Genomic DNA, 27,654 nt, shown 5'->3' with positions numbered 1-27,654 from the left:
GAGTATAAACCTAGCAACGGACCATGCATCTTTTTCGGAGCACTAGCCTAGTTAAGTATGAGATCACTTGTGATCAAATGTTTTTGAGCCATAGCATTTCCCTTTTCTCCTCTTAGAATACTCAAGCTGACTTCAAGGCTCAACTTAAATCCCATGTCCTACTGGAGACCTTACCTTATCCTAGTATCTCCTCCATAAAAAATTAATCTGTATATATTTTGTATATACTTATATGTATTATGTGTTTTCTTCCAAGAGGGAAGTGACTTTCGTTTTTGTCTTTGTATCTCCAGCACCCAGCACAATACCTGGCACACAGTAGGAGGTTATTTAATAATGCTTTTTGATTGATCAGTGATACTTGCAGAGAATTCTAACTCTCTATAAGAGGCTTTTCAGCCTTTTGGCAAAGATCAAGCATAGAACATTCCCATACTGATGAAGTAATAAACCCTTTCAAAGCAAATGTTTCACCTGTAAGGTCCAGAGCACATAATTCTCTCCCCAGGAGAGAATTATCCAACCTACCAAGGAGGCAATTAATGGTAACCAGTACCAATAGAGAGATCTGTTTTAGATTGATGTTCTTCCTTCTGAGTTGCCATGGGGCCACGCAGGGCCAAGGGAGTGCAAAAAAAAAAGGCAGAACCCAACATCTGGAATTAGGTATCAACTTGAGGAAGAGGGGAAGGTTAGAAAAAAAATCCTCCATTGTAAACTACTGACTAGTAGTGTGGGGAACTGAGCAAAAAGGTCTATTCTCCATCTACTCACAACACAGTTTTCTAATAGAGACTCAAACTCTTGGGAGTCTTGAAAAGCTGTTTGTCCAACTGAATCACAAATCGTAAAGACTAGAAGAATCCCTAGAGATCATCCTATTTAACCCCTTACTTCAGATGAGGAGATATATCCAGAGAAGTAGAATGACTTTCTAAATTTCAATCGTAAATGGCAAAGCTGTGATTCGAACCCAGGCCATGAGATCCTAGCTTTAACATTGCAAGGGACTTCAGAGGCCATCTAGTGTACCCAGCCCCCTCATTTTTACAGATGATCAGAGTGAGGCTGAGGAAAGGTAGATGACATGTCCACAGTTATACAGGAAGAAAGTAGGTGGGATTTTCTGATTTCCACATTTCCTAATTCTAGATACAGAATTATTTCTGCTGTACCAAAGTACTTCCATACCTAAGTATCCTTCCAGCTCACTAAACTGCTCTCTTCAGTCCTGTCCCACAATTCCATATTAAAAGCAGCATATGAATGTTTTTATTTTCTAAATGAAGTCAGATTATAATTTTGTTTTGAAAACTAGTCTTCTGAGAACTTCGTGATACCATAAAAGTATGATTCTAGAAGAAAGGATTTAGATCTGGAAAGGACCTTAGAGATCATCTAATCACATTTTGTCAAGTACCAATGATTTCAAGTCAGCAGTGTCAAACTCAAATAGAAATGAGGGGCACAGAAGCACGTATAAGGATCCCTGCGGACCACATATCGACTTAACAAACCACGTATTAACATTATCTATGTTTTGTTGTATTTTTTATTTATTTTTTTAAAGTATTTCCCAGTTACATTTCTTCTGCACTGGGTCCTATATTGGCCCCATGTCCAACACCTTTGGTTTAAGGAATCTGTCCGAGGTCATATGTCACACAGATTAGTGATTATAAAGAAAGCCAAGACTTGAGCTCAGAAATTCTCTTTCTAGATCCAGTTCTCTTCCTAGGACAATACCGGTATTACAAAACTAGGATTGGGACTCCCTGTTATGGAGACCAGATAGGCTCATCTGCCTGCCACAGACCATCAAGTACAGCAAAGGAATTGAGTTTCTACTCTATTGTATGTGACTGGAAAACCATGACATTGGTCTGGGTGATTTATACTTACCATGTAAGCCTGGTCAAGTGCTTGTTTCCTATAGTCTAGTTCCTCTTCCAGGTAACCTTTGATCTTGCAGAATTGTTCCTATGATGAAAGTTCATTTTGATAAGTCAAAAGAGACAGGTCAGTTAACTGGGAAGTGGTGGAAATTGCTAGTTTATCAGAGGAGGTTAGCAAAAATAGTGACCGTATGGAGTCATTGGGAGGGTGAGGCATATTTCCAAATATAGCAATAGAGAATCCAACAAACCCCCAAAACACACAGAATGTCCCAAAGTATTACGTAAATAATCAATATGAGTTCCTTTTCTAAATCCATGTCTAGAAGGTCATCTCAAACCTAGGGCAATGGGCATGTTGTCTATACTAGCTAAGGGTTGTCATAGAGGGATTGTGAGAATAAATGACAGACTTAGAATAACAGAATCATGGAACATTGGAATTGGAAGGGAATTTAGAGCACAGAATGTTAAAACTAGAAGGAATTTTAGAGATCTTTAGTCCAGTGGTTCTTAAACCTATTGGTGTCAAGATCCTATCACCCTCTTAAAAATGAGGACCCTCCAAAGAGCTTTGGTTTATGTGAATTATACCTATCAGTATTTACCATCTTAGAAATTTAAATGTCTTAATATTGTTATAAAAATAGTTTTGGCTTTATGGGTCCCCTTAAAATGTTTTGGAGACCCCTAGGGTTTTGGGACCATACTTTGAGACTTACTATTCTGGTCCAAACCTCTCGTTTTACAGATGAGGAAATTGGCCTAGAGAGGTTAAAGGTTATGAGGGGCAAAGTGATATTTGAACCTAGGTCATAGGGGTAGAGATTTATAACTGTAAAGGATTAGGGGAACCATATAGTCAAATCCTTCTCTTTTTACAGAAGAAGATACCGAGACCCACAGAAGTTAAGAGACTTGCCCAAGTAGTAAGTGACAGCTTTAGGATTTGTATTTAGATCTTCTAATTCCAATTCCTGTTCCCTTTCAACTACATCATGGTTCTCTCACTCCAAATCTATCACTTTCCCCATTGTGCCTGGTTCCTTTTTAAATTAGTTAAATTTGAAATAATTTTTATTTTTACACTAATGTATTTGGTATTTTTATAACAAAGTCCTTCTCCTCATAGAGTGGAGGTGACCCTGGTGACCCTGATGACTCTGGTGACTCTGATAGGTCCTAGCTAGCTTGAAAGTTGGCAAATGTAGACCTGATGGTGTTTCTGTCATCTGAGAATCAGCTAAGTGTGGAGAGGGCAATCTGGGCATTGGCCAATGGGTGTCAAAGTTTTGTTTTTGTTTTTTTCCCTGACACAGCAACTCACAAAGAGTATCATCCTTAGACAGGCTATCATCTGCATGGAGGATGGGATACCCATACCGGGGAAATCATGGATCGTAAATTTGTATTTGTATGTAGCACCCACCAAGTATGTTTATAGCGTTTCATAGAAGGTGCACCACAATGTTTGCTGGAATGATGATAATAATATAGGATAAAATATTGTTCTCTTCCAAAAATCCTCTTTCTTGGGCACTATTAGTGCCTGAGAATTTTGAGGCTTTCTAAGCTGCAAAGTTGCTGAAGGTGACTTTGATGGTAGATAAAGAGGATGTGAAGGATAATTTTGATCAACTATCCACAAAGACAACCTTTGGGTCTATATTCTTCATAGCAGCTTTTGGAAATAATAAAAACAGAATTTTGTAATAACTGAAAGGATGTGACTTACAATTGTTATAGATTTCTGAGTATTTGATTCTAAAGTGGGTCTATAACCACACCCCCTGCCCCCGCCAATACATATAAAGATGGAAAGATGTCCAACATATGAGCAAAGATCAGGTGAAATTGGCCAAAGGCTAAGCAGTGGTTCGCCATCATTTGATCATCTGTCTTGCTGTAGAATGAGCCATATGAAAGACATCTCTGTGCTTACCATATCACTCTCCAGCTCCATCATCTTCTGATGTAATGCAGCCTCTGCCCCTTCAATCTGCTGGATCCACTATAAGGCAAATAGGTTAGAGATCTATGACTCACAGAACCATCTGATATACTTCCTGAGCAATACACTTACTCCTTTTCTACACCCCCGTTCCCTGTCTATCTCTGCCTGTCTCTGTCTCTCTGAAAATTCAGGGAGTGCAGACTCATGTACATTGGAACTACTTTTTCACAATGGTATCAAAACTTCACACTAGATAACACAATGAACTCCAGTGGGTACAGGAACAAAGTGTAAAAGATCGTAATATAAAAAAAAATAGAGCAGAAGGCAAGAGTATAGATTTAATTACTGTGGTTAGAGGCAGAACTCTTAATTAAACAAGGGAGAGAATTGAACAAAGAAGATAAAATGGATAAATTAGAATAGAAAAGCTTTTGCTCAAAAAAGCTGTTAGAAGAGAAACAGTTAATTGGGATAAATCTTTGTAGCAAACATCTCTGATGAAGTGCTGATATCTAAGATGTATAAGGAAATCATAGGCATATATGAGGAGAATGGTATCCACTGAATTGCTGACTCTCCGAGGAGAATAAGACTTTGGGTGTCTCTGTTACAATCCATACCCGAAGAGGACTCCATTCTGCAATATTCTGAATGAATGGTCATCTAGTTTCCACTTGGAGACACCCAGGGCAGCCCATGCTACTTTAGGACTGCTCTGATGGTGAGTTTTTTCTTATGTTGAGCTATAATCTGCCTATCTGGACTCTTCCTACTGCCCTTCTTCCCTCCCCTTCTCACTGCCCCATTACGGCTTGTTCTGCCTCTGGGGCAGAGTTGGACAAGTTCTTTGGGAGAACCCTTCACATACCTGAGGAGAGTGATAGTATCGTGTCCCCATTACATTTTCTCTTCTCCAGACTAAATATCCTGAGAACCTCCCATTAGTCTACATATTTCGTTTACATACATGGTTTTCAGTCACTACTCTGGGTTGAGAGATGGAGCTTCCTAAAGTATGACTTCTTTGGCTTTTATGTGAAAGACATACTCAATAAAACCACACTGATTCATTTTTTTATGATTTTGGTGAAATGATTTCATCTTTAGCACCTCTAAATCCTTTCGCTGAAGTTCCCCCTCTAATGTCTCATAGGACACAGATGACTAAATTCTTGAGGGTCAGATCTATGAAAGAAAAAGCTCTGAAAGGTCCTATCGGTCTCTAAAAGCTTCAGGTGTAGACCTGATAATGGATTACATATTTGTTATCTGAGGGCAAACGTAGCTGAGCCCAGAGACAGGCTTATCGCCTGAAATGTGGCTAACAACTGAGGAGCTTTTCCAGCCATAGCAATTCATGGGAATTGTCTACTAAGAGGAGTTGTGATCTCCTTAAATAATTTTGGGGGGTCATTTTTGAATCATTTTCAGTCATGTCTGACTCTTTGTGACCCCATTTTGGGGTTATCTTGGCAAAGATACTGGAGTAGTTTGCCATTTCCTTCTCTAGCTCATTTATTTAGATGAGAAAATGGAGGCAGAGTTAAGTGACTTGTCCACAGTCACACAGCTAGTAACTGCCTGAAATCATATTTGAACTCAGATCTTCCAGCCTCTAGGCCTGGAGCTTTATCCCCTGCATCAGCTAGTTGCTTTGTATGTGGTTTTTGTTGTCTGGGGTTTTCTTGGCAGAGATACTGCAGTGGTTTGCCATTTCCTTCTCCTTTGAGTGGGGCGGGTATTTAATAAATGTTTGTTAAATTGAACTGAATTGAACTGACTCGAGCTAGTGACACGGGGTCTTTTATCCCTGGGACAGTTGCATCCATGTCTTTTATACATTTAGGGTTCTAGAAAATACCCGGAGTGTCTCTATACTCATAGGTGCATGTCTAGCCCATCTATCTTGTCGATAGTACACCTATCTTGAGCCCACTGAATGCAATTCAAGAATGTCTTTTTCCTAACTTTACATTCGCATTCTAGGCAGTTAGGTGGCTCAGGGGACGAAAGGCCGGTGTCCAGAGTCTGGGAGACCCGCGTTCAAATTTGGCCTCAAACACTTACTAGCTATGTGACCTTGGGCAAGTCACTAAGCCTTTGTTTTTCTCAGTTTCCTCAACTGTACAACGGAGACAGTAATAACACCTACTTCCAAGGGTTGTTGTGAGGATCAAAATGGGTTGATTATTGTACGGCATTTAGCATAGTGCCTGGCATGCCCAAGCACTTAATAAAACACTTGTTCCTAGAAAGGTTCCATTATCTCTTCTTGTTAGTTACTGATCTTTGACACACGAGGGATGGAAGCAAGTTTGGATCTGCAGACCTACAATTTTAGAGGTGGAAGGGACCTTTAAAAGGTCATCTAGTCCAAGCTTTCTATTCAGTTGAGGAATCTGAGGCCTGAACACGGGAAGTAAGTGACCTGCCCAAGGTCACATAATGAGCTAGGGGCAGTTTTTGTTCATCCTGTCATTTTCTATTCCTGGCATTCTGAATGTCACTGTCATTTATAGTGTTAAAGTGGTCGTATTCAATCTGGTATAAGTTTATATCTTACCTCCCCCACCCCCCCATCCCGCCACTGAACCTGGCTCCCTGATCATATCACTGTGAGGATGTGAGGATGGACCCTCACAGTCCTTAGGGATTGTTTGGGTGATAGCTTCAGATAGGCATCTAATCTGCCAGGTTTTCTACTTTTGAAATATTATAGTTTAGAAAAATTTCGGAATTATTCACTTGTTAAGAGTTTCTCCTCTATTTGATCTCAGGATCAAATGAGCTCATATTTATATGGTTCTTAGCACAGGGCCTTACACATAATAGATGCTTAATAAATGCTTATGGCATTTGATTCCCTTCTTATACTCTTTATGCATCTATCTATCTATCTATCTACATTAAGCATTTGTTAAAGGGCCTCAGGGCACACAGGCATGCACTAAAGGACTTGCTGACCTTAGCTCCCAAATGGCCAGGAAAGAGTATCCATTTCACAAGGCAAGACATTGAGAATATTAGAACAATTGGCATGAGGTTTTACCTTTTCTGCAAGGGAAAGCACAGTGCTGGCCTGAATAATGGCCACTTGCTCTTCATTCCGTAAATTCTGCAAATGAACAAAAGCAAGACTGCTTAGAAAGTGAGAATGATCTAGCAACACGCACCCAACTACTACTATGTAATTAACAACAACAATGGTGGCAGGAAGTCCTGGTTAAATACCAAGGAAAGAAGGTTAAAGTGGGTTATTGAAACGAGCAAGATACCACAGGATCATAGTGTTAGAGCTGGAAGGGAACTTAGAATTTGTCTAGCCCAAGCCTCTCATTTTACACACAAGGAAACCAAGGCCAGAGAGCGAAGTGAACTACCTAAGGTTATAACAGATAGGTAGCAGAGGCAGGGCTGAGATTTAAACCCAGTCTTCTGAGTCCAAGTCCAAAGCTCTTTTCCACTCTGTCGATCTCAGCTGAAGTCAACCTATTATATCTTCTGTTTGGGGCTTAACATTTAGTAAATAATAATCTCTTGTTGAGGGGGGCCCCATTTTGTCTTTCTTATTTTCTTCTCTTAAATTCTGGCTTGTATATTTTACCATTTCTAGTTGTTAATGAATGGTGAAATAAAATTCATGATGAAATGTAAAATTTCTGAGCCATCATGATGTCTGTTCACACAGAGCTCCAAAACACTGCTGTTTGCATATAACCTATTTATACACCAGCCTCCAGCTTGTACTGATCCTTAACAAAGACACAACATAAAACATTTCCAAAGTGCTTTTAAAAGTGATTATCTTTCTATCTCTGTGATCTCGCCAGCGCTAAACAATATTCCGTAAACTGACTTTATTAATAGTCAAAATGGAATGTTATGGGAAAAAACAGAATGTAAAGTGAAACAAAGAACAAACAGATTCTCTTGATAACAGACTGATATCATTTTAATTGAATCTGCTTTCCCTTTTGACAATTTTTCAAGGAGAATTAATGCTGGTCCTTTGGTGCTGGGGACCAAAGGGCATTATTCATCAACAGACCATTCAGTCCCCCTAAAGACTGCCCCCACTGAGCTAATTCCTCTCGACCCGGGCCAGAAGGGGTTTAAAGGAAGAAGAAAGGTTTACAACCTACTGGCCCATTTTTTTCCCCCTGGAGCCACCATCATCCCTACCACTTAGTGTCATTTGCAGGGAACATGGCCAATTAATTTCACACAGGGTGCCCTGAAGCAACTGTCAGATGGTAATTACCTTTAATCACTGCAAATGTGGCCCCAATCAAACATGGAACCTGCAGACGAAGACCTCTTTATCTAGAGCTGTTGATGCCACCATTCCCTTCTCCCCTGAGTACCTTCACCTCTCTCTCCCACTCTTGGTTCTAGGGTTTGCTGAAGAGTAGTCTCTTCAGGGAGTCAAAGGTTTCTGTAGCCAAACACCGCTGATCTGACATTCCCTTTGTCCATGCTCTCTTGGTAAGGATTTCTTGTCGATTAGTCTATAAATTAGATACTGAATTTAAACAATGCATTGCTTGCACTTACCCCATTGTCACCCAGAATGTCAAGCTGTTTAATGAGGTCTGGGATGCTCACATCCTGCAATGATAAGACACAAAAACAACACAAATTATTGTGGTTTTTAAAAGGGAACATTTAAAGACCATACTTTCTTAGAGTTTTTTCTTTTTTGTTTTTGTTTTTTGGCAGGGCAGTTGTGGTTAAGTGACTTGCCCAAGGTCACACAGCTAGTACATGTGTCAAGTGTCTGAGTCTGGATTTGATCTCAGGTCCTCCTGACTCCAGGGCCAGTGCTCTACCCACTGTACCACCTAGCTGCCCCTTTGGAGTCTTTTCTAAATGCATTTTGTATCATTTTATTTACTTCAATACTTTTAAGAGCTGAGCTGTGATTTCCTCAGTGATATTACTCCTTATACAGAGGTAGATTGCAACCCCTCTGGCATCAGAAGATGAGCTCTGGGAGTTGCTGTAGCTAAAACACTTCTCACCTTGCAGTCAACCTGGTGATTAGTCTCTTAGTATTTATATTCCTTCTTGGGTAAGAGGTACACTGTCCATCTCTAAGGCCATATCTTAGCTTTTCCAACTAGATGGGGCCTGCCAAAGGTTGTGCTTCACTGGTATAGCCTTTGAGAGCCTTAGAGCACCTGTACGATATGACGAGCCATTAGAGAAGGACTTGAGGTGAGAGAGGATGGTACCAAGGGCAGAAACAAAGGGGTCAGCCTTGGTAAAGAGAAGGGCCACTTCTTTGTCAGAGAGGAATAAAAAATGAGAGGATGGAGGATGATCAGAAATTCATGGATAAACTCTCATCCTCCTCCTCCTCATTGTTCACATTTACAAAAATTTTAAGGTACATTTTGTTGTTGTTCAGTTATTTCAGTCATGCCCAACCCTTTGTGACCCCATTTGAGGTTTTCTTGGCAAAGAAACTGGAGTGGTTTTCCATTTTCTTCCTTAGCTTATTTTATAGTTGAAGAAACAGCCAAGGCCACATAGCTAGAGATGGGATTTGAACTCAGGAAGATGAATCTTCCTGACTTCAGGCCAGGCACTCTATCCACTGTGCCACCTCTACATGCATTATTATTTAATCCTCACAACACCTCTGCAAGGTGCTACTGTTGTCCCCTTTTTACCAAGAAGGAAGCTGGGACTGAGAGGGGTTAAGTGACTTGCCCAGGATCACAGAATAGGGATGGGGACAAATACTGGGCCTGTGATTTTATCGATAAAAGGAACTCCCAGGTAAGGAAATTCCCTTTGACAATGCCAGTAGTCACCTTCTCTGCAACTTGCAGCCTTAGCGAGGTGTCTAGACATAGCAACGGTGCCAAACTCAAATAAGAACCAGGACTACTACACCATATACAAGGCTCTGTGCTGGCTGCATATTGTCTTAGAGAATGACATATTAACATTTTCTATGTTTGTTCACGTTTTCATTTGTTTCATTAAATTTTCTCAATTTCATTTTAATCACATTTGGCAGTATTTGGGAGTGTTGGGGGTAGGGGTGATGCTCTGGGCAGTGTGTCTAACTCTTCTGGTCTAGAGCACTGAGAGGTTACCCTTCTTATCCAGGATCACACAGCCAGTATATGTCAGAGAAAGAAGCACAAACATGGGTTTTTCTTACTCCAAGGTCAGTTATCTACCCACCAAGCCATGTTCTCTCTGTGGCCTGAGGCCACACAACAAGGAAATCATAGGATCATTTATTTGGAGCTAGAAGGCACCTTAGAGATTTTGCTGTACAGTCATTTCAGTTGTGCATGACTCTTCTCGATCCCTCTTTTTGTGCGGGGTGGGGGGAGCTTTGGCAGAGATACTGGAGTGGTTTGGCATTTCCTTCTCTAGCTCATTTGACAGAAGAGAAAACTGAGGCAAACAGGGTTTAGGTGCCTTGCCCAGGGTCACACAGCTAGTAAATGTCCGAGGTCAGATTTATAACCTTTATATATAATATGTATAACATATTAGAGATAATATGTACATATATGTATATATGTGTGTATGTATACATATGTGTGTGTATATATGTGTATTTATATATATATATATATATATATATATATATATATATATATATATATATATATATATATATAAACCTTAAATATTTAACTCCAATTCCCTTATTTTAGAGATGAAGAAACTTAGGCCCAGGGAAACGACTTGTCTAAGATCACCTATAGGGTAAGGAGGAAGAACCAGGATTTGAAGCCAGGTCTTCTGCCTCTAAATCAATACACTGCACATAATAAACACTTAATACATTATTTTTCATTTATTCATTATAAATCTAGCATTTTCTCCATGGCATTCACGATGTGTCTGAATTAGGATTTGAACCATGGTAGTCTTCCTGAATTGAGGCTTGGTGCATGATTCACTCTTTTTTTTTAAATTTATTTTTTTATTTTTGGTTTATAACACTTAGTTCCACAAGTTTCTGAGTTCCAAATTTTCTCCTGCTCCCTCTCCTTCCCCCTCCCCATCAAGATGGCACGTAATCTGATATAGGTTCTACATATACCTTGACATTAAACTTATTTACACAATAATCAAGTTTTATTCACTCTTTCACACTGCCATTATATTTCTTTAGTCTTTTGGCACGGATGACAGTCTGAGAGATTGTACTTTTTAATCTGGTGCTGGAATGCAGTTTAATTCTGATGTTTACATGGGGGTAGGTTAATTTCCTGAAAATACGTGCTATCTCAAATATAAGAATTCTTACAAGGTTAGTTCAAAAGCCACCTGAGTTCTCTGAATAAACATCTCTGGTAATTACTTCCGGTGGATTATGGGTTTTGTGGTTTACCCAGAGGGAAATTTGAAGAGGAAAGAGCAGGTGGTTTTGACATTTAATTCAGCATTAACTTGGTCATCTCTCCTTGGGTTACCCATTTCCCTACAGCCTATGATGCTAAAGACAACAACAACAATAGACATTTAAAACGTGCTTTAAGCATTACATAAGCACACAGCAAATAGAGTTTCAAAGCACTTTGTATCTGATCCTTATGAAGATCCTATAAGGTGATATTATAGGCATGATTGTCCTCATTTTGTAGAAGAGGAAGCTGATGTCCAGAAAGGTCAAGTGACTTGCCCATAGCCAAAGAACTTGTAAGTGCCAGAGGTGGATTTTAAATCCTCTTTGGATATTTTATGTATCTCTCTTACCTGTGTACATGTTACATTTTAATTGCTGTCCTTGTGTTTCCAGAACCTCTCTAAGGCTATAAATTACAGAGTATCAATAGAAGGAGTTTTCTTCTATCATGAATGAAATCACAGATCTGACCCAGAAAAAAAAAGTTCTCAGCACCTAGAGCAACATCTGGCACCCAGCGGGCATTTATAGAAGTTTATTGAATTGAATCAAACTCACTAATTCATTTCTTTGCCACTAGATGGAGCCATTTTCACCTGCTTGTATAGTCAAGGCTCAAGCATCAGGTAGCAATTTAAAGGCAGCAGAGTCACCATGGATATGGAGCCGGAAGAGACCGTAGAGGTTTTCTAGTCCAACCTTTGTTCAAGATTTGTTCAAGATTACATTGAGCATGAGTGGCAGAGCCAGGATTTTAACCCCAGGTGTCCTGACTCCAAATCCAACACTTTCCACCGTACCTCGTTGCCTATCCCCATCGTTTCTCCAAATTCCAAGTCCCTGATCTAGCCCCTCATTCAGTTTTGGGACAAGCAGAAAGGTCTTCAGCAGCGTACCTTGACACCTTCTTTCATGCAGTATATCTGTAGAGCGCTTACACCATCGGAGAATGGATGAATTTGTAGATTAAATGGAGGCGATCTTCTTTCTCTCTCCTGAAAACACATAGGAAGAGGGGAAAGAGGAGGAGGAGAAGGGGGAGGAGGAGGAGGAAGAGGAGGAAGAGGAGGAGAAAGAGGAACACTGAAATTAATCAAGTGGCAAGCATCAACTGATTAAACACTTAATCATCTGTGTAGTGTCTACGGTCCTCTGGTAACTTATTGATATGTTGCTTATGAGAAAGTCTAATGAAAAAGGCCTAAGATTTAATTTCATGAGGAAGGAAATAGCTAACCTACTAAGTGAGAGAATGAGAGACTGTGAGCATACAGAAAAACCTACAAGGTTTTTCAATCTTGGAAATGCAAGGAATAGAGTGGCACGAGGGCTCCAATTTAACTTGTATAAATATTTAGGGCCTTCCAACATCCCAGGGATGGAGCTGTTGTCCTTGGGAGTAGAGCATTATAGCAAGGGGAAATTCAGCTGATAGATGCACTCTGGCATATTAAATTGGTCTGACTTTCTGAGTCAGCCATGTGGGCTATATACAGGAAAGAGCCTACCACTTAGAGTTTCTTTAGTGGAAGCTAATCAAGCATTAACGAAGATCCCTTGGCTAACGGGAAATGACCTTAACGAATTATTGCTGGCCCATCACCAAAAAGTAGAGACTAGGGGGTGGGGAAGGGTGTTTCTTAGCCTTCGCATGCAGGGATATGTCTGTCAAAGCCCAAGGCAGATACCCCATGAAGAGGGCCAAATCAAATTTGTTCTTTTTACTATAGACTACTGAACTTCGGTCAAGCTAATCAAGATACTTCCTGATATTTGATAATATGCTTCCCAGCATTCCCTTCTATAAACATGTTTAGGATCAGGTGGTTCTGGGGTTCCCTTCCTCCTATTATTTCTATGACTTTTTCATCACAGAGAATGTTCCTAGACACAGAACTTTTGGGGATCTTTGGATTTTCTATTTCTAATAAGGTTCCCTCCCCTACTCCCTCCATGGCTAGATCATAGATTTAGAGTTGGAAGGGAACTTGTAGGTCATCAGCTACAACCATCTCATTTTACAGATGGGGAAACTGGGGCTGAGAGAAGTTCAGAGATTTTCCTAGTGTCACACAGCTAATAAATATCTGGAACAGGACTTGAGCCCATGCCTTGCTGACCCCAAATCTAGTGCCATATCCACTCTATCAAGCTGCCCCTGTCCAAAGTTTATCTGAAAGACATGGATTGCAGAGAATTGGAGTTCAGGCCAAGCGCTTGAGTTATGTTCAGTGGTTCCTCCACCCTGAGGGTGGGTATTACCCATCCTTACTTCCAGTTCTAGGTTTCGGAACTCCAGCAGCTCGTTCTGGTCTCTGGCATCCTGCAGTTCCTGTTGCAATCGGTTGTTTTCTGTCTCCTGTTTTTCTATCTAATGGAGTAAAGGTTGAGTTAGAGAACCATTTACAGAGCATTGTAACAGCAAGCATCTACTTTATTGTGTCTTCTGGTTTATAAAAGAGGGTAACTCCCAAGGCCTCTGTGAGGTGGGGAGTGTAAGGATAATCATTTCTGTTTTCCAATATGGTGACAGTGGCACAGAAAAGAAGGGTGATTTGTCCCTAGCTGCAAAGAGGGAGAATCAGGATTTGAACTCAGGTCTCTTGATTACCCAGAGAAAAATTTGAAGAGGAAAGAGCAAGTTGTTTTGACATTCAATTCAAAGTTAATTTTGGTCATCTCTCCTTGGGTTACCTGTTTCCCTACAGCCTATAATGCTACTGACAACAACAATAATAGACATTTGTATTTTTGCAAAGTTAATACTTTCATAGTAGGCATTCCCTCCCCCTTCCAAAAAAACAAAAACAAAAAACCAAGTGGCTAGGAGGGAAAACTCCTAATTGAAAGTAAATTTTCTGAGTGCAAGCACAGGTTTTGTTTTTGCTTTGTTGTGTATCCTCACTACCTAGAACAGCGCCTTACGCATTTTTGGGGGGAGGGTGGGAGGAAAGTCCAGATTGTGATATCATGGTTAGGTGGGGGAACTCCTGGTTTGGAGAGTTCTTACACTGTTTTAACTCTTCTGTAACTTGCAATTTTGAAAGAATTGGCTTGCTAATGGTCACACAATCAGGAAGTCTAAGAGACAGACCTTGAATCCAGGTCTTCCCAACTCCAAACACAGATCTTTTATCCACTATGCCAGAAGTTCTCAAACTTTTTGATCTCGGGATTTTTTTCTTAAAATGATTGATGACCCCCTTCAAAGAGCATTTATTTATATGGGTTATATTGTATGTGTGTGTGTGCGCGTGCGTGTAATTTACTATATTAGACATTAAAACATCTTAATATTATTATAAAAATAGTTTTGACCTTGAGAACCCCCTGAAAGGGTCCCAGGCTCCCCCAGAGGTCCCTGGAACAAGCTTTGAGAACTTCTGCATTATGCCACGCTGTCTCTTACTTTGTTGGAACAGACTGATTGTATGGTAGCTATGAACACAAAACATTTAGTTGATCTTACATTTAGAAGTTATTATTTTTGTGCTGTCTGCTGGTACTGTAGATTATTATAGAAGAACCAAGAATAAATCACCAACAAGCGCTTATCATTTATTATGTTGTTGGCACTGTGCTAGGCTCTGAGAATACAAATAGAAAAATGAGAAAAACTCTGCCCTCGAGGAGCTGATATTTTACCGAGGGAGGCAACATGCACATATGTGAATATATCCAAGAGATATACAAAATACCAATCCAGAATTCTGACGGACCAGCGGTGAAGCACCATAAACACATTCTGATAGAGAGGTAAAGGCCTTGGGTTGTAGAATGAGGCATAGCTTTTTGGACACAGTCAATAATGAAATTTGGTTTACTTGACAATGTATATTTGTTACAAGGTATTTGTTTTTCCCCCAATGAAGTAGGAGAGGCAGAAGATGGGTTTCTGTTAATTAAAAATATAACTATATATATAATATATAAATATATGTATATATGTACACACATATATACATACACAGAAAAGAAATACAAATCATTTGTGAGGGGATGACACTGGGGGCTCAGTCAAGGCCTCATGTAGCAGATGGCAGTTGAACTGAGTTTTGAAAGAAATTAGGGATTCTAAGAAGCACAGATGAGGAGGGATGGCATTCCAGGCATGGGGCACAGCCACTGCAAACGTATAGAGATGGGGAATGGGATTCTGCATGTGAGGAGCAGCAAGAAGGTCCATTTGGGGTTTTTATTGGTTTGGTTTTGAAACACAGACCACCTTCTCCATTCATTGGGATGAACTCTAAAGGCATGGGAGGAGCATGCCAGACATGGGGAGAGTAGGCACAAAGGCAAAGGCAAATCTGGAAACACTGCGCTGACCTTTGTTAGGTAAAGCTCCTCAATAGCAATCCAGCTACAAGTTGTTTGTGAAAGATTTATAGCTACTCTATGTAATGTACATCTCTCACTTGGAGTAACAAGGTATTGAAGACAACATAGCTGCAGAAACTAAACATCTTTGAGAAAGAGAGACAGGAGGGAAAGAGAGAGAGAGAGAGAGAGAGAGACAGAGAGAGAGAGAAAGAGAGAGACAGAGAGACAGAGAGAGACAGAGAGAGAAAGAGAGAGACAGAGAGAGAAAGAGGAAGAGGGAGAGGGAAAGGGAGAGGGAGAGGGAGAGGGAGAGAGAGAGAGAGAGACAGAGAGAGACAGAGAGAGACAGAGAGAGAGAGAAAGAGGGAGAGGGAGAGGGATAGGGAGAGAGAGAGAGAGAGAGAGAGAGAGAGAGAGAGAGAGAGAGAGAGAGAGAGAGAAGGAGGGAGGGAGGAAGGGAGAGGGAGGGAGAGGGAGAGGGAGAGGGAAAGAGAGAGACTGGACAGAGGCAGAGACAGAAAAAAACACAGAGATAAAGAGACAGAATAGAGGAAAGAGATAACAAAGGAGAGAAAAGAGAAGAGAGGGAGGGAGGGAGAAAAGCAGGGACAGACACAAAAATATATCTATATATGTAAATATGTACATATATGTATTTATATAGTGAGAGAAGAGAGAAAAGAGAGAAAAAAGAGGAGAAAGAGAGAAAAAACACAAGTGAGAAGGAGAAACAGAGAAAGATAGACACATACGCACACATTTATAGAAAGAGGACAGACAGACAGAGAGAGAGAGAATGAATAGATGATTCTGCTAATAGTGACTGTTGTCCTGGCTTCCTGCATCATTGGGTATGTTGTGCGGCCATGTATAGTTCATATTTCAAAAAATAAAAAAAAAGACAAAGAAGCTTCCTATAAAATAAATCTCATCCCTACTGTTCCCTGGTGATCTCTCTATCATGAAGTAAAGGGCTGTCCTTTTTACTAGGTTTCTGTACTTAACCTCTTCCCCTGGGAGACCTAAGTGAAAAATTGTGCATCACAAAAAATGAAGCCCGAGAGAAGCTGTTACCCTTTTAGGAAGGCCACTGACAAGCTAGAGCACATCCAGAGGAAGGCTCTAAGGGGATGGAAAAACCACATTACATGAAGATTAGCTACAGGAATTGGGATATTTATTCTTGAGATGAGAATACTGAAGGAGGTCATGATCACTATCTTGAAATATTTGAAGGGCTGCCCTGTGGAAGAGGTATTAATGCTTATTCAGCTCGGCCCTAGAGGGAAGGACTGGGAACAAAGGGAGAAATCACATACAGGCAGATTTCAGCTTCATGTAAGGCAGCCATTAGGCAGCTGCAAATTGGAATGCTTTGCTTTGAGAGACACAAAGTTCCCTGATAATGGAGGTTTTTGAGGTAGGGCTGGACAGCTCCTTGCTAGAGACATGGAAGAGGGCAACTGCGACCCAGATATAGCTTGGACCCTTTTGGCTTCTAAGGTCCCTTCCAACCCCGAGGTTCTGTGATTCTGTGAAGGTAGCAGGTCCAAGCCCCAGCCTTGAAGAAGAGACAGAGAAATGCACCTCTCTTTTTTCTTTACAGAGGTGGGAGATGATGGATGCAGAACACTGCATATCCAGTTTGACTCAATTCATGTGTTGCTTATTTTGCTGGACTAATTAAAATTTTTTTCTTTGTTTATCATAAGGGACAGTTCATTGGTTAGGGGAGGGGGAAGCAGTATGTTCAGAAATGAAGGTGATGTAAAACCAAAAAATATCAATACTTTCTTTTTAAAAGGGAGGTCTAATGGGAATCAACTATTGGGCTTAAAATAGTTAGACATACTCTGTCTCTCCTCTGTTCCCAAGAGGAATAGTTGTGTGGAGAAACTCAGTGAGAAATAAGTAGCTGAAGCTTTCCTGGCCAAAGGAAACATTACAGAATGTGGATAGCCAGGGAGGCTGGAGGTGACAGGTAAATACTGATAGGTGTGTTTGAAGAAATCAACCAAATCACAGCCTTCTATAACCTTCAAGGCTGTACCTGGTCCAAGACTAAGACCAGAACCATAGCTAATGGGGACAGTCAAAAAATCAACATCTCCTCTACCTCTGTTACTACTAAGCTAGAGCCACAGGAAAAGCTGGGAAGGGTAAGAAAATGAGCTGTTTTACTGCTAACAAATTCCTTTCTCCACTTCCATCTCCAATCTTGACAATTTAGCATTGCAGATTACCTAGACAAAAACTCTCTTCATTTCCATCTTCCTCTAACTCCCTCATTCCCATCCTTTTCAACCCTATTCCCCAAAGACCCTATCCCTCCTAAGACCTTACCCTTCCTTTGTGCCCCCTGAAATCTGTTCTGTTGTTAACAAATTGTCCTTTATACTGAACCACTTTATCTCAATCTCCTTCCATTTATTTGCAATCACAGAAACTTGGCCCCTCTAGAAGACACTGTAGACCCATCCGAACTCTTCAATACTGAATGTGCCTCCCCTCCTCTCCCCCCGTTTTTAGATGGAAGAGAAGTCTTCCTTCTTGTTTCTCTTTGCCACTTCTAGTGGCTTTTCTGCCACCACCATGCATCCTTTGTCTGTCCTCTATCAAAGCTCACTCTATCATTCCATATCACCCAATTCAGATCCACGATACTGTTTTCAACCAATCAAGCCACAAATATTTATTAAGCAGCTACTATGTTCCAGGCACTGTGTGTGAGACTGGGGACACAGGTACAAAAATGTGAAACAGTCCCTATTTGCAATACATTTTAGTGGGAGAGACATATAACTCTACAGAAAAAAATGAAGTGAAGCAATACAGACACATAGAAAACAGTCCAGGGTAGTTTAGAAAATAGGGCATAGTGGAGGTGGGGGGAGGGCAGTGAGAAAAGGCCTCATGAAGAAATGGACCTTGAGATTAACCAGAAAAGCAACTCCTCTGCCCTCTATTACCACCAAGACACTCACCAATAGAGCTCCCATTGCTTACTGGGAAGGGGGATAATTCCTCAGTTCTATAGCTAGTATGTCCTATGGCTAGGCCATTCTGTCCTCCAGGCTCAAGGAGTTCAATATTTACATTATACTCTTTCTGTCCACCCCACTCCCTGAACTAATATATGGGGACTTTAATATACATGTTGAGGTCCCCTTGAACATCCTGGCCTCAAACATCATCAACTTTTTCAAATCCCACCATCTTTACCTTCAATCCACTTCAGTCACACACGGGGATGGTTTCATCAACACGAACTCTAGAACTCTAACATTCCTCTCTCAGATCATCATCTTCTATTTTTCCATTTCTTCCTGTCCTTCCTTTCTCCTAAACTTATTCTTAATCTTTATCATGATCTCCATTCACACCACCCCCTCCTTGTTCTTCCAATCCATCACTCCAGCTCTGGCCTCATTTTCTTCTTTTCAAAATCTTGACCCTAGCATTAACCAGCTCAAATTTACACTGTCCCCTGCCTTTAAATCCCTTCTGTCCATATCCTGTTAGAATTCATTCCTCGTCAAAGCTCAACCATAGGTTTTCCCTAACATCCTCCCTCTTTTCTTTTACTCACTTGCTGCTAAATGCCACTGGAGGAAGTCATACACCTAAATGGATCTGCTACAGATCTGCAGGGTTTTTTTTTATCTTTCCTTTATTGATTTTTTATTGAATTCCCCACATTGGTTGCTCTGAACCTCTCTATTTTTCAGGCCACCCACACTTCTCCTTTCCCTTTCAGGAGAGGACTTCATTTCATACTTCATTAAAAGCAAAGCCACATGAGCTCCTTCTTCTCCCAAATTCAATACCTAGAAACCTCTCAATACCATCCTCCATTTTCTCTTCCTTTTTCCCTTTCTGACAAAGAAGTGGCCCATCTCTTTGCCACATTTGACCCTCTCTATTTGTGCCAATGGTACCATTCTCTCCTATTTCCTCTAGGAGCTTACCCTAGCAGCCCTTTCTCCCATCTTTAGTCTTTCATTATCTACTCGATCCATCTCTGCTGTTTTTTCAGTCACTTCAGTTGTGTCCAACTCTTCCTGACCCCTCTGGAGCTTTCTTGGCAAAGATACTGGGGTGGTTTGCCATTCCCTTCTCCATCTCATTTTACAGATAAGGAACTGAGGCAAACAGGGTTCAGTGACTTGCCCTGGGTCACACAGCTAGTTAGTGCCTGCACATTTGAACTCATCAAGAGGAGTCTTCCTGATATGGGGGAAATCTAGGTGACATTAAACAAATATATTTTTAAAAAGAAGTTATAGTGGTTTCCTCTTACTTCTTAGATAAAATATGATAATAAGCAAAAGATACTAACGAATCTAATGCAATAGGGAAACATGACTTGATAGGTCCAACCTCAAGACTTGGATAGGTTCCGTGACCGAAATATTATTCTGGAAAAGTATACTTTATTCAGAAGAGTAGGGTAAATAAAGGAGGAGTAGGGGAATGGAACATCATTGTGTAATAAGAAAATATAATCATATGAGGGAATCCAGGAACCAGAAGGGAAGAAATATGATAGAGAACATTTTCATAAAGATCAATGGAGGCAGAAATGGAAGTTATATAGTCATGGTAGTATATTACAGACCATGTAGACAGAAAGAAGAAATAAATGAAAGAGTTCAGGAAATATCCCAAGACTTTCCAGATACATGGTATGGTAGTGATAAAAGATACCAATTATCTAGTTTTCTATTGGAACTCTCTCTGTCTCTGTCTCTCTCCTGCCCCCCCCCCAAGAGCAGTCAATAATTACTATTAAAATGGACAGCCCATATATTCCACTGGTATCCTCACAATGTCAAGAGAAAGCAAGGTGGATCCCCCCCAATATGTTGAGTAGATTCTCTCCACGGAAAATTTATGGGAGGACATGGACAGGAGGAACACAGAATGGGCAGGCATGGATGGGATATGCATTGTTGGAGGGAATATCCATATAGATGAGACAAAATAATCAATGGAGCACTAGAATATTAGAATTAATTTATATTTACAAAGTATTACTGCTTGTTGTTGAAAGTAAATGGCTTGGGGAAGCCAATCTTGTATTAAAAATCTGCTCTGGTTAATATGCGCCCAGTAGATCATCTACATGCTGATAATTGAAAGTTGGCTCTAATTATTTCCTGGCCTTAGGCCCAGCTTTTTTACTGGCCTGATTTGGTTTCCTGAGCATGCCGGGTTGATCAATTCTACTTCTGAAATATCTCTATATTTGTCCCTCTAATTTTCCATTGTGACCTCTATAGTACAGACGCCATTGCCATGTTCTTGGGATTATTGCAGTAATCTCCTAACATAACAAATTCATCCACTCTTCTCTACACCTCCCCCTCCCCCCACTCATCTTTGTGCTACTGTCAGATTGATCTTCCGCATGCATTGGTTTGGTCATGTCATCCTCTTTGTAACCTTCATTGGCTCCTTACTGCCTATTAAGTAAACTTCAAATTTCTTTGCCTGGCATTTAAGGTCTTCTACCTACAATCTGAAAGCTTCCTAACTTTCCTATCTATACCTGATGGTCTGACTAAATTAGACTTACTCTCTGTCCTCTGACCACACCCTGTAATTTTCAGTCAGGTTTTTGTTTATGTTATTTCCTATGTCTGGAATACCCCAATCCTCCTCTTCAACAACTGAAGTTTTACACATTTTCAATTTAAATGTTACCACCTTCCTCCTCTTGGATTGTAAGCCCAAATAGGGCAGGAGTTTTAGCACGGAGCACAGTGTTCTTCAGTCAGTAAACAGCTGAAAAATCTTTATTAAATTAGATCTCTCTCTTCCCCAGGTGGTAATAAGCTTTGTTGTCCCCTCAGACTTCATGTAATTTTTTATTTGTGCCTTTTTATTTGTGCCTATATAATGTCCTTATTGTGTTCAGGGGGACGAAAGATCATGAGTGCATAGGGTCATAGGAATCACAGATTTTTATTCCATATTATATAGAAGTGTGCCATAGTCGATAGAAAGCTGGTCTTTGGAGTCAGTAGGACCTAGGGTTAAGGAGGGTTTCTGACATATGTGGGCTGTGTTAACTTGGGTAAGTCACGTAACCTCTTACTGCTTGAGGCAAAGCCAGTGCAGGTCCACATTGATAGAAGCTTCTTCAGCAGGGGCTCCTTTATATTGAGGAAATCACAGGCCCATTAAAAAGATAAATATTTCTTTTGTCCATTATTAGAGTCTATTAGACTCTAAGCTCTAAGAGGGCAGGAACTATGTCCTATCTTTACTTCATCTTTCCTTAAGCTCCTTGAAGAACATATGATGGCTTTGGAAAAGTTTCTTGAATTGAATTGAGACTTCCTAGGATCATGAAATTTTAGAAATGGAGGAGACCTTAGTGATTGATTAATCAAGCCCACTCTATTGCACAGATAAGGCATCTGGGAACCAGAGGGGTGCAGCGATTTGGTCATAAGTAGGAGAGCCAAACCTAATGACACTATGTCCAGTAATTCTTTCTACTCTCTCATACTGGTCCCTAGCACGATGCCCCCTGTTTGTGAATATAAACAGAGACAGACTTGGCCAACACCGGCTGACAACCAGAATCCAGTTTTCCCATTGCCATGGGTATTGGTCTTGCAGCCAGTTATCTTTTTTTGCACAAACTCATACTCCTAATGGTCATTACTGTTTGCAGAATCACCTTTGAATACAAACAGTTGCAGAATAACCAGACTGCCACTTATAGGACACTGAAAAGTTTGCCAAGAACTCTCTTCTCTCTCTCTCTCTCTCTCTCTCTCTCTCTCTCTCTCTCTCTCTCTCTCTCTCTCCTATTCCTTCCTTCCTTCCTTCCTTTCTCTCTTTCTCTCTTTCTTTCTTTCCTTTCTTCTCTCTCTCTTTCTTCCTTCCTTCCCTTCTTTCTTTCTTTCTTTCTTTCTTTCTTTCTTCCTTCTTTCCTTTCTTTTTCTTTCTTCCTCCCTCCCTCCCTTCCTTCTTTCTTCTTTCCTTCCTTCTTCCTCTCCTTTCTTCTCCTTTCTTTCTTCCTTCCTCCCTTCCTTTCTTCTTTCTTTCTTCCTTCCTTCCTTCCTTTCTCTTCTTCCTTTCTTTTTCTTCTTTCTTCTTTTCTTTCTGTCCTCTTCTTCTTCCTTCCTTCCTTTCTTTTCTTTCTTTTCTTTCTTCCTTCTTTTTCTTTTTCTTCTTCTCTTTCTTCTTTTCTTTTCTTTTCTTCTTCCTCTTCTTTTTCTTCCTTCCTTCTTTCATTTCTTTCTTTCTTCTCTATGGGTCTCATGTCCCGTCTTTTGTCTTTCTCTGTCTCTACAGACACACACACACACAGAAATCAAAGTCCATAAGGTTTGGGGATCACATCCCTTCTACAATAATCTGTACCATGCCCAGCAGAGAGCCATGCACACAACAGCATTTAGTGAATGGTGATGATGGTGAAGGGGATGAGGATGGGTAAGTAGCCAGTAGACTAGCACTGGTACAGCCTCCCACTTCCCCAAGGCCCCCTGTGCCACTCCTGAGAATACCCTCTGCTGCTCCTGGATCCCTCATCACTTCCTTGTCTGTCCCCTCTAGGAAGGTGCACCCCACATACCTTTTCTAAAAGCTCCTGGTTTCTCTTAATGAAAAGTTGTTTATCTTCTACCCAGTGTGAATCCTGTTTGACAAAGAATAGTGTGCAGTCAGCATTTCAAAGAGCAGCCCTGAAGATCTGTGAAGCCAAACCCCTTTGTGAGACAGCCCCATAGCCAGCTGTCTTTTCTCATCTGGATCCCTCTCCTGCCAAAGCTAAAGAATGGCTGACATCCCCCACCCCATCCAGCTGCATTATGAAGAAACTGGGGCTCAGCTTGCTAGGAAAACCTAAGACCCTTTCCACAGTCCCCACTAGTGCTTTTGAAAAATCCGTCTACAGAATCCAGGACCAGCCTTTGGGGGACTCAGAGATGATCACAGAGGAAAGAGGTGAAAAGGGCTCATTCCACCAGGACAGATGTGTACAGGCTAAGGACATGGGGATGGAAAACATCGCAATGCAAAGCTCTAGATGCAGCAGGTTCATAAGGAGCACAGTGGAGGGTCCTAGGCCTAGCTTGTTAGCAGGTCACTGCAATGCTAGTGTGTCTGTCAGGATTCCTCCTTGGCCATCATCTCTCTTGTCTGGTTTCATCCACTGTTGGGGCCCAAACTGTTGACTGTTCAGGGGGAGGTGAGCAGTCCAATACAGCATAAGGAAGGGCACTGGGTTCAGCCAAGCAGCCTTTGACTGGGTGTGGAGAATCATGCACAAATCAGTGATGTGACAACAAGAGAATTAGATGGAATAGTTTGAGATTGAAGGAAAAGAAAAAAAGGTTCAATTAACCCATTACCTACCTGTCCCTTCTGAGCCAAAGTCGCCTCTAGGTCTTCAATTTTGGCTTTATACCTGAGCACTTCCGCTTGTAGCTGCTCCTGGGCCTAGTGGAATCAAAATTCCAGAACTTAATAAACAAAATGAATAGCCAATTACACATTCCTAATGCTGCCTTAGTTTTAAAACTCAATAGACCCAACCAGGCATAGCAGCAACTACATTTGCTGGTAAAAAAAATTAAAAAAAAATCTTAAACTAGCACTTTTCAACATTTTCACATTTCAAAATTTTCAACAGCTCCCTGCTGCCCACAGGATGAAGGGGGAAGTCTTTAGTTGGCTACTTAAGATCTTCAGTTGTCTTTTTGATTTCTTGCTAATTACTCTTCTACACTTCTAATGATGTGGATCTGCTCCAATCCATCTTCTACCCAGCTGTCAAAATGATTTTCTTAACACTCGTGTTTGACCATCCTACCCTATTACCCCCAGGATCAAATATAAAGTCCTCTGTTTGACATTTGAAACCATTTACAACCTGGGCCCTTCCTATATTTATAGTCTTTTTACACTTTATTTCTCTCTATGCACCCTAGAATCCATGACATTCTAGCTCCAAACACTATCTCCATCACTTTTGCATTGGCTGATCCCCCCGCCCCCAACCATGCCTGGAATGGTCTCTCACCTCAGTTCTGCCTCTGAGCTTCCCTGGCTTCCTGTGAAGGTCAGCTCCCAACTCACCTTATGCAGGAGGCCTTTCCTGCCCCTTGCACCATACTGCACTTCTGAGATTGCCTTCCTTTTACTCTCTCTCTCTATATATATAGAGAGAGATATAGACATAGATATATAGTTAGATATAGATGTATAGCTATAGATATCTTCATCTATATCTATATCTTGTATATACATAGTTATTGGTATTGCTGTTTCCATTGGTTTGTGAGTTTCTTGAAGGTTGGAGCCACACTCTTGCCTTTATTTACCTCTCCAGGGCTTAGAACAGTGCCTGGCACATGTTCTAAGCATGTGTAAATGCTTACATACATGTTGACTAATTGTGTGAAATCAGTGATGTCAATACTACTGTCTCTGATGATGTCAATCAAGGTCCTTCCAGGCCTTAGTAAATGGTTTCAAGAATTCCTGTGGACAATTACATCATGACCTGATGGTAAATGCTTGAGGGCAGGTACTCTTTTTAATTTTGTCTTTAGATTCTCAGGGCCTTGCAAGTGCTTAGTTGGATTGAGTTGGACAGAATTGGGTAGGCTGTTTGTCTGGCACCAGGACTGTATTCAAAGTAGCAATACTGTTTTAAGAACAACTCTGAGCAAGCGGGTCATTTTGACTATTATAAATATCCAAATTATCTACAAAGGACATGTGAAGGAAGAGAAAGAAATGAAAAACAGAGGTGTGTGTAAAATGAATTTGCATATATATACATATTTGTGTCTAATGGTAGCCATGTCTGGGGTGGGGGGGCGGGGAAGAAAAAAAAGAAAAAAGAAATTTACATCATAAATTTCTTATATATTTAAAAGAAATAGCAAGTTGTATGTAAGAGACTTTCAGGTTCATGTGCAATCATCTGCTCTTATCATTTATTATTATTCTACTATGTTATAGAAATTCTTGTTTTACATCACAAACTAAAACTTAAAAAACAAACAAAAAACCAAAGTCATTCTAGTATAGTAGGTTTTGCCAGAATTTACCTTCTTTAGCATAGAATTCAAGAATCCAGGGTTGCTGCCCTAGATGTATGTAGAGCATGAGTTGGTTAGCTTTGTCAGCACACTCAGCCCAAATTCTGTGCGTGCTTACAGTTACCTCAAGGTCATGAGTTATTAGAGAAAGACTTCTGGTTTGGGAATCAGAAGACCTGAGTTCAAATCCTGCCTCTGACACTTAATTACCTTTGGGACCCAAGTCCCAAAGTTAGACAGTAACTTCCAGGGCGTCAGTTTCCTCATCTTTAAAATGAGATGTTGGTCTAGATATAACTAAAATGAGATGGTTAGAGTGGATCAGTGGTGTCAAACTCAAATAGAAAGGAATGTCATTAATCTGTACATAAGGGCAGCTAGGTGGCACCATGGTACACAGAGTGCCCAGCTTATAGTCAGAAAGACTCACCTTCCTGAGTTTAAATCTGGCTTCAGACACTTACTAGCTATCTGACCCTGGGCAAGTCACTTAACCCTATTTGCCTCAGTTTCTTCATATGTAAAATGAGATGGAGAAGGAAATGACAAACTATGCCAGCATCTTTGCCAAGAAAACCCCAAACAGTCATGAAGAATCTGACACGACTGAAACAAATGAACAATATGCAGCCTGCAGGGATCCCGTTTATATCTGAGTTTGAAACCACTGTCTTAGATCATGTATTATTTTTTGTCCATATGCAGTCATGGAGCTGAAAGGGATCCTAGAAATTATTTCATTTTTATTTTTCCAATTTGAAAACTAAGACTTGAAGAGGAGAAGGGATTGGAACAAGGTCACACCTATTACACTTAAAATTTGTATCACTAATTTGCCATTTGATATTGTTATCTTTTCATGGGCTGGTATTTTCTCTTTAATTAGATTCTGAGCTCCTTGAGGGTCTTATGCATCTCAATATGAGCTGAATTGTTGGAGCAAATTAATAGACTTGAGACTCACACAGATCAAACAACCTTGTTTCATTACATATAGCTCAGTAAGCTTGTCCGTTTTTTTTTTGTTGTTGTTTTTTATACCTCTCTCCCAACTATGTTCCTCCTATTAACCTCCCTGGCTTCCTTTAAGGCTGAACTAAAATCTCACCTTCCATAGGAAGTCTTCCCTAACTCCCCCTAATATTTTTTTTCTTTTAATTATTTCCTATTTATCCTGTATATAGCTTGATTTGTATATATTTGTTTGCATATTGTCTCTTCCATTAGATCGCAAGCTCCTTGAGGGACCATCTTTTTGTATCCCCAATGCTTAAAACAGGGCCTGGCACATAGTAGGTGCTTAATAAATATTATTAATTGAGCCATTGATTGATTGACAATGGAAACCAGGTGAGAAAGAGAATTCACTAATAAGTGCAAACCCATCACCATTAGTGGAAAAGCACCTAAAAGCATATACTTTGTAACATACTTGGCTTATGTAACCTTTTTGTATGTATGCACACAACAGACATACAGATACACATTTAAAAAATAGATTGTAGGGGGCGGAGCCAAGATGGCAGCTGGAAAGCAGGGACTAGCTTAAGCTCCCCCCCAGGTCCCTCCAAACACCTGTAAAAATGGCTGTGAACAAATTCTAGAACTGTAAAACCCATGGAATAGCAGAGGGAAGCAGGGCTCCAGCCCAGGACAGCCTGGATGGTCGCTGGGAAGGGTCTATCGCACACAGCTCGGAGCAGAGCGAGTACAGCCCAGCATGGGCAGCGCCAGGACCAACCAGACTGGGAGCCAAGTGGAACAGGCCACAAGGCCCTGAATCATTAAGCTGTGGCAGTAACCAGACTTCTCAACGCACAAATGCCAAAGACCACAGAGAAAGTCAGTGGAAAAGTTGCTGGAATGGAGTGAGAGGAGTGCAGTTGGCCCCAGCCCTGGGGGGCAGCAGAGGTGGTACAGTGCTACGGCTGCTTCCAGAGCTCCAGCTGTGGTTACTTCTCGCCCCAGGTCCACCCGGTGGGAGTAATTAAGTGGCGGATCAGAGTGGGAGCGCAGAGCCTGCTTGGA

General features: G+C 40.8%; 1 protein-coding gene across 4 annotated transcripts in view; it reads right to left on the bottom strand.

The window, feature by feature from the left end:
- Positions 1-27,654, bottom strand: part of LOC118844487 (janus kinase and microtubule-interacting protein 2) — a 97,414-nt gene that overhangs the window by 28,711 nt on the left and 41,049 nt on the right. For 3 of the 4 annotated variants that reach the window (XM_036752383.1, XM_036752384.1, XM_036752386.1), the window contains 8 exons: positions 23,933-24,016; positions 23,151-23,213; positions 13,506-13,604; positions 12,130-12,228; positions 8,407-8,460; positions 6,902-6,967; positions 3,838-3,906; positions 1,903-1,980 (listed from right to left, as the gene is read on the bottom strand). In XM_036752383.1, coding sequence (XP_036608278.1) covers positions 1,903-1,980; positions 3,838-3,906; positions 6,902-6,967; positions 8,407-8,460; positions 12,130-12,228; positions 13,506-13,604; positions 23,151-23,213; positions 23,933-24,016 — 612 coding nt within the window. The remainder of the gene's footprint in view (positions 1-1,902; positions 1,981-3,837; positions 3,907-6,901; positions 6,968-8,406; positions 8,461-12,129; positions 12,229-13,505; positions 13,605-23,150; positions 23,214-23,932; positions 24,017-27,654) is intronic. The other variant, XM_036752385.1, reaches the window with a different exon arrangement.

This window comes from Trichosurus vulpecula, chromosome 3, assembly GCF_011100635.1.
Source record: "Trichosurus vulpecula isolate mTriVul1 chromosome 3, mTriVul1.pri, whole genome shotgun sequence".
Taxonomy (NCBI): Eukaryota; Metazoa; Chordata; class Mammalia; order Diprotodontia; family Phalangeridae; genus Trichosurus; species Trichosurus vulpecula.
The sequence above is the reverse complement of the archived record's forward strand: the minus strand, read 5'-3'. Positions and strand labels throughout refer to the sequence as shown.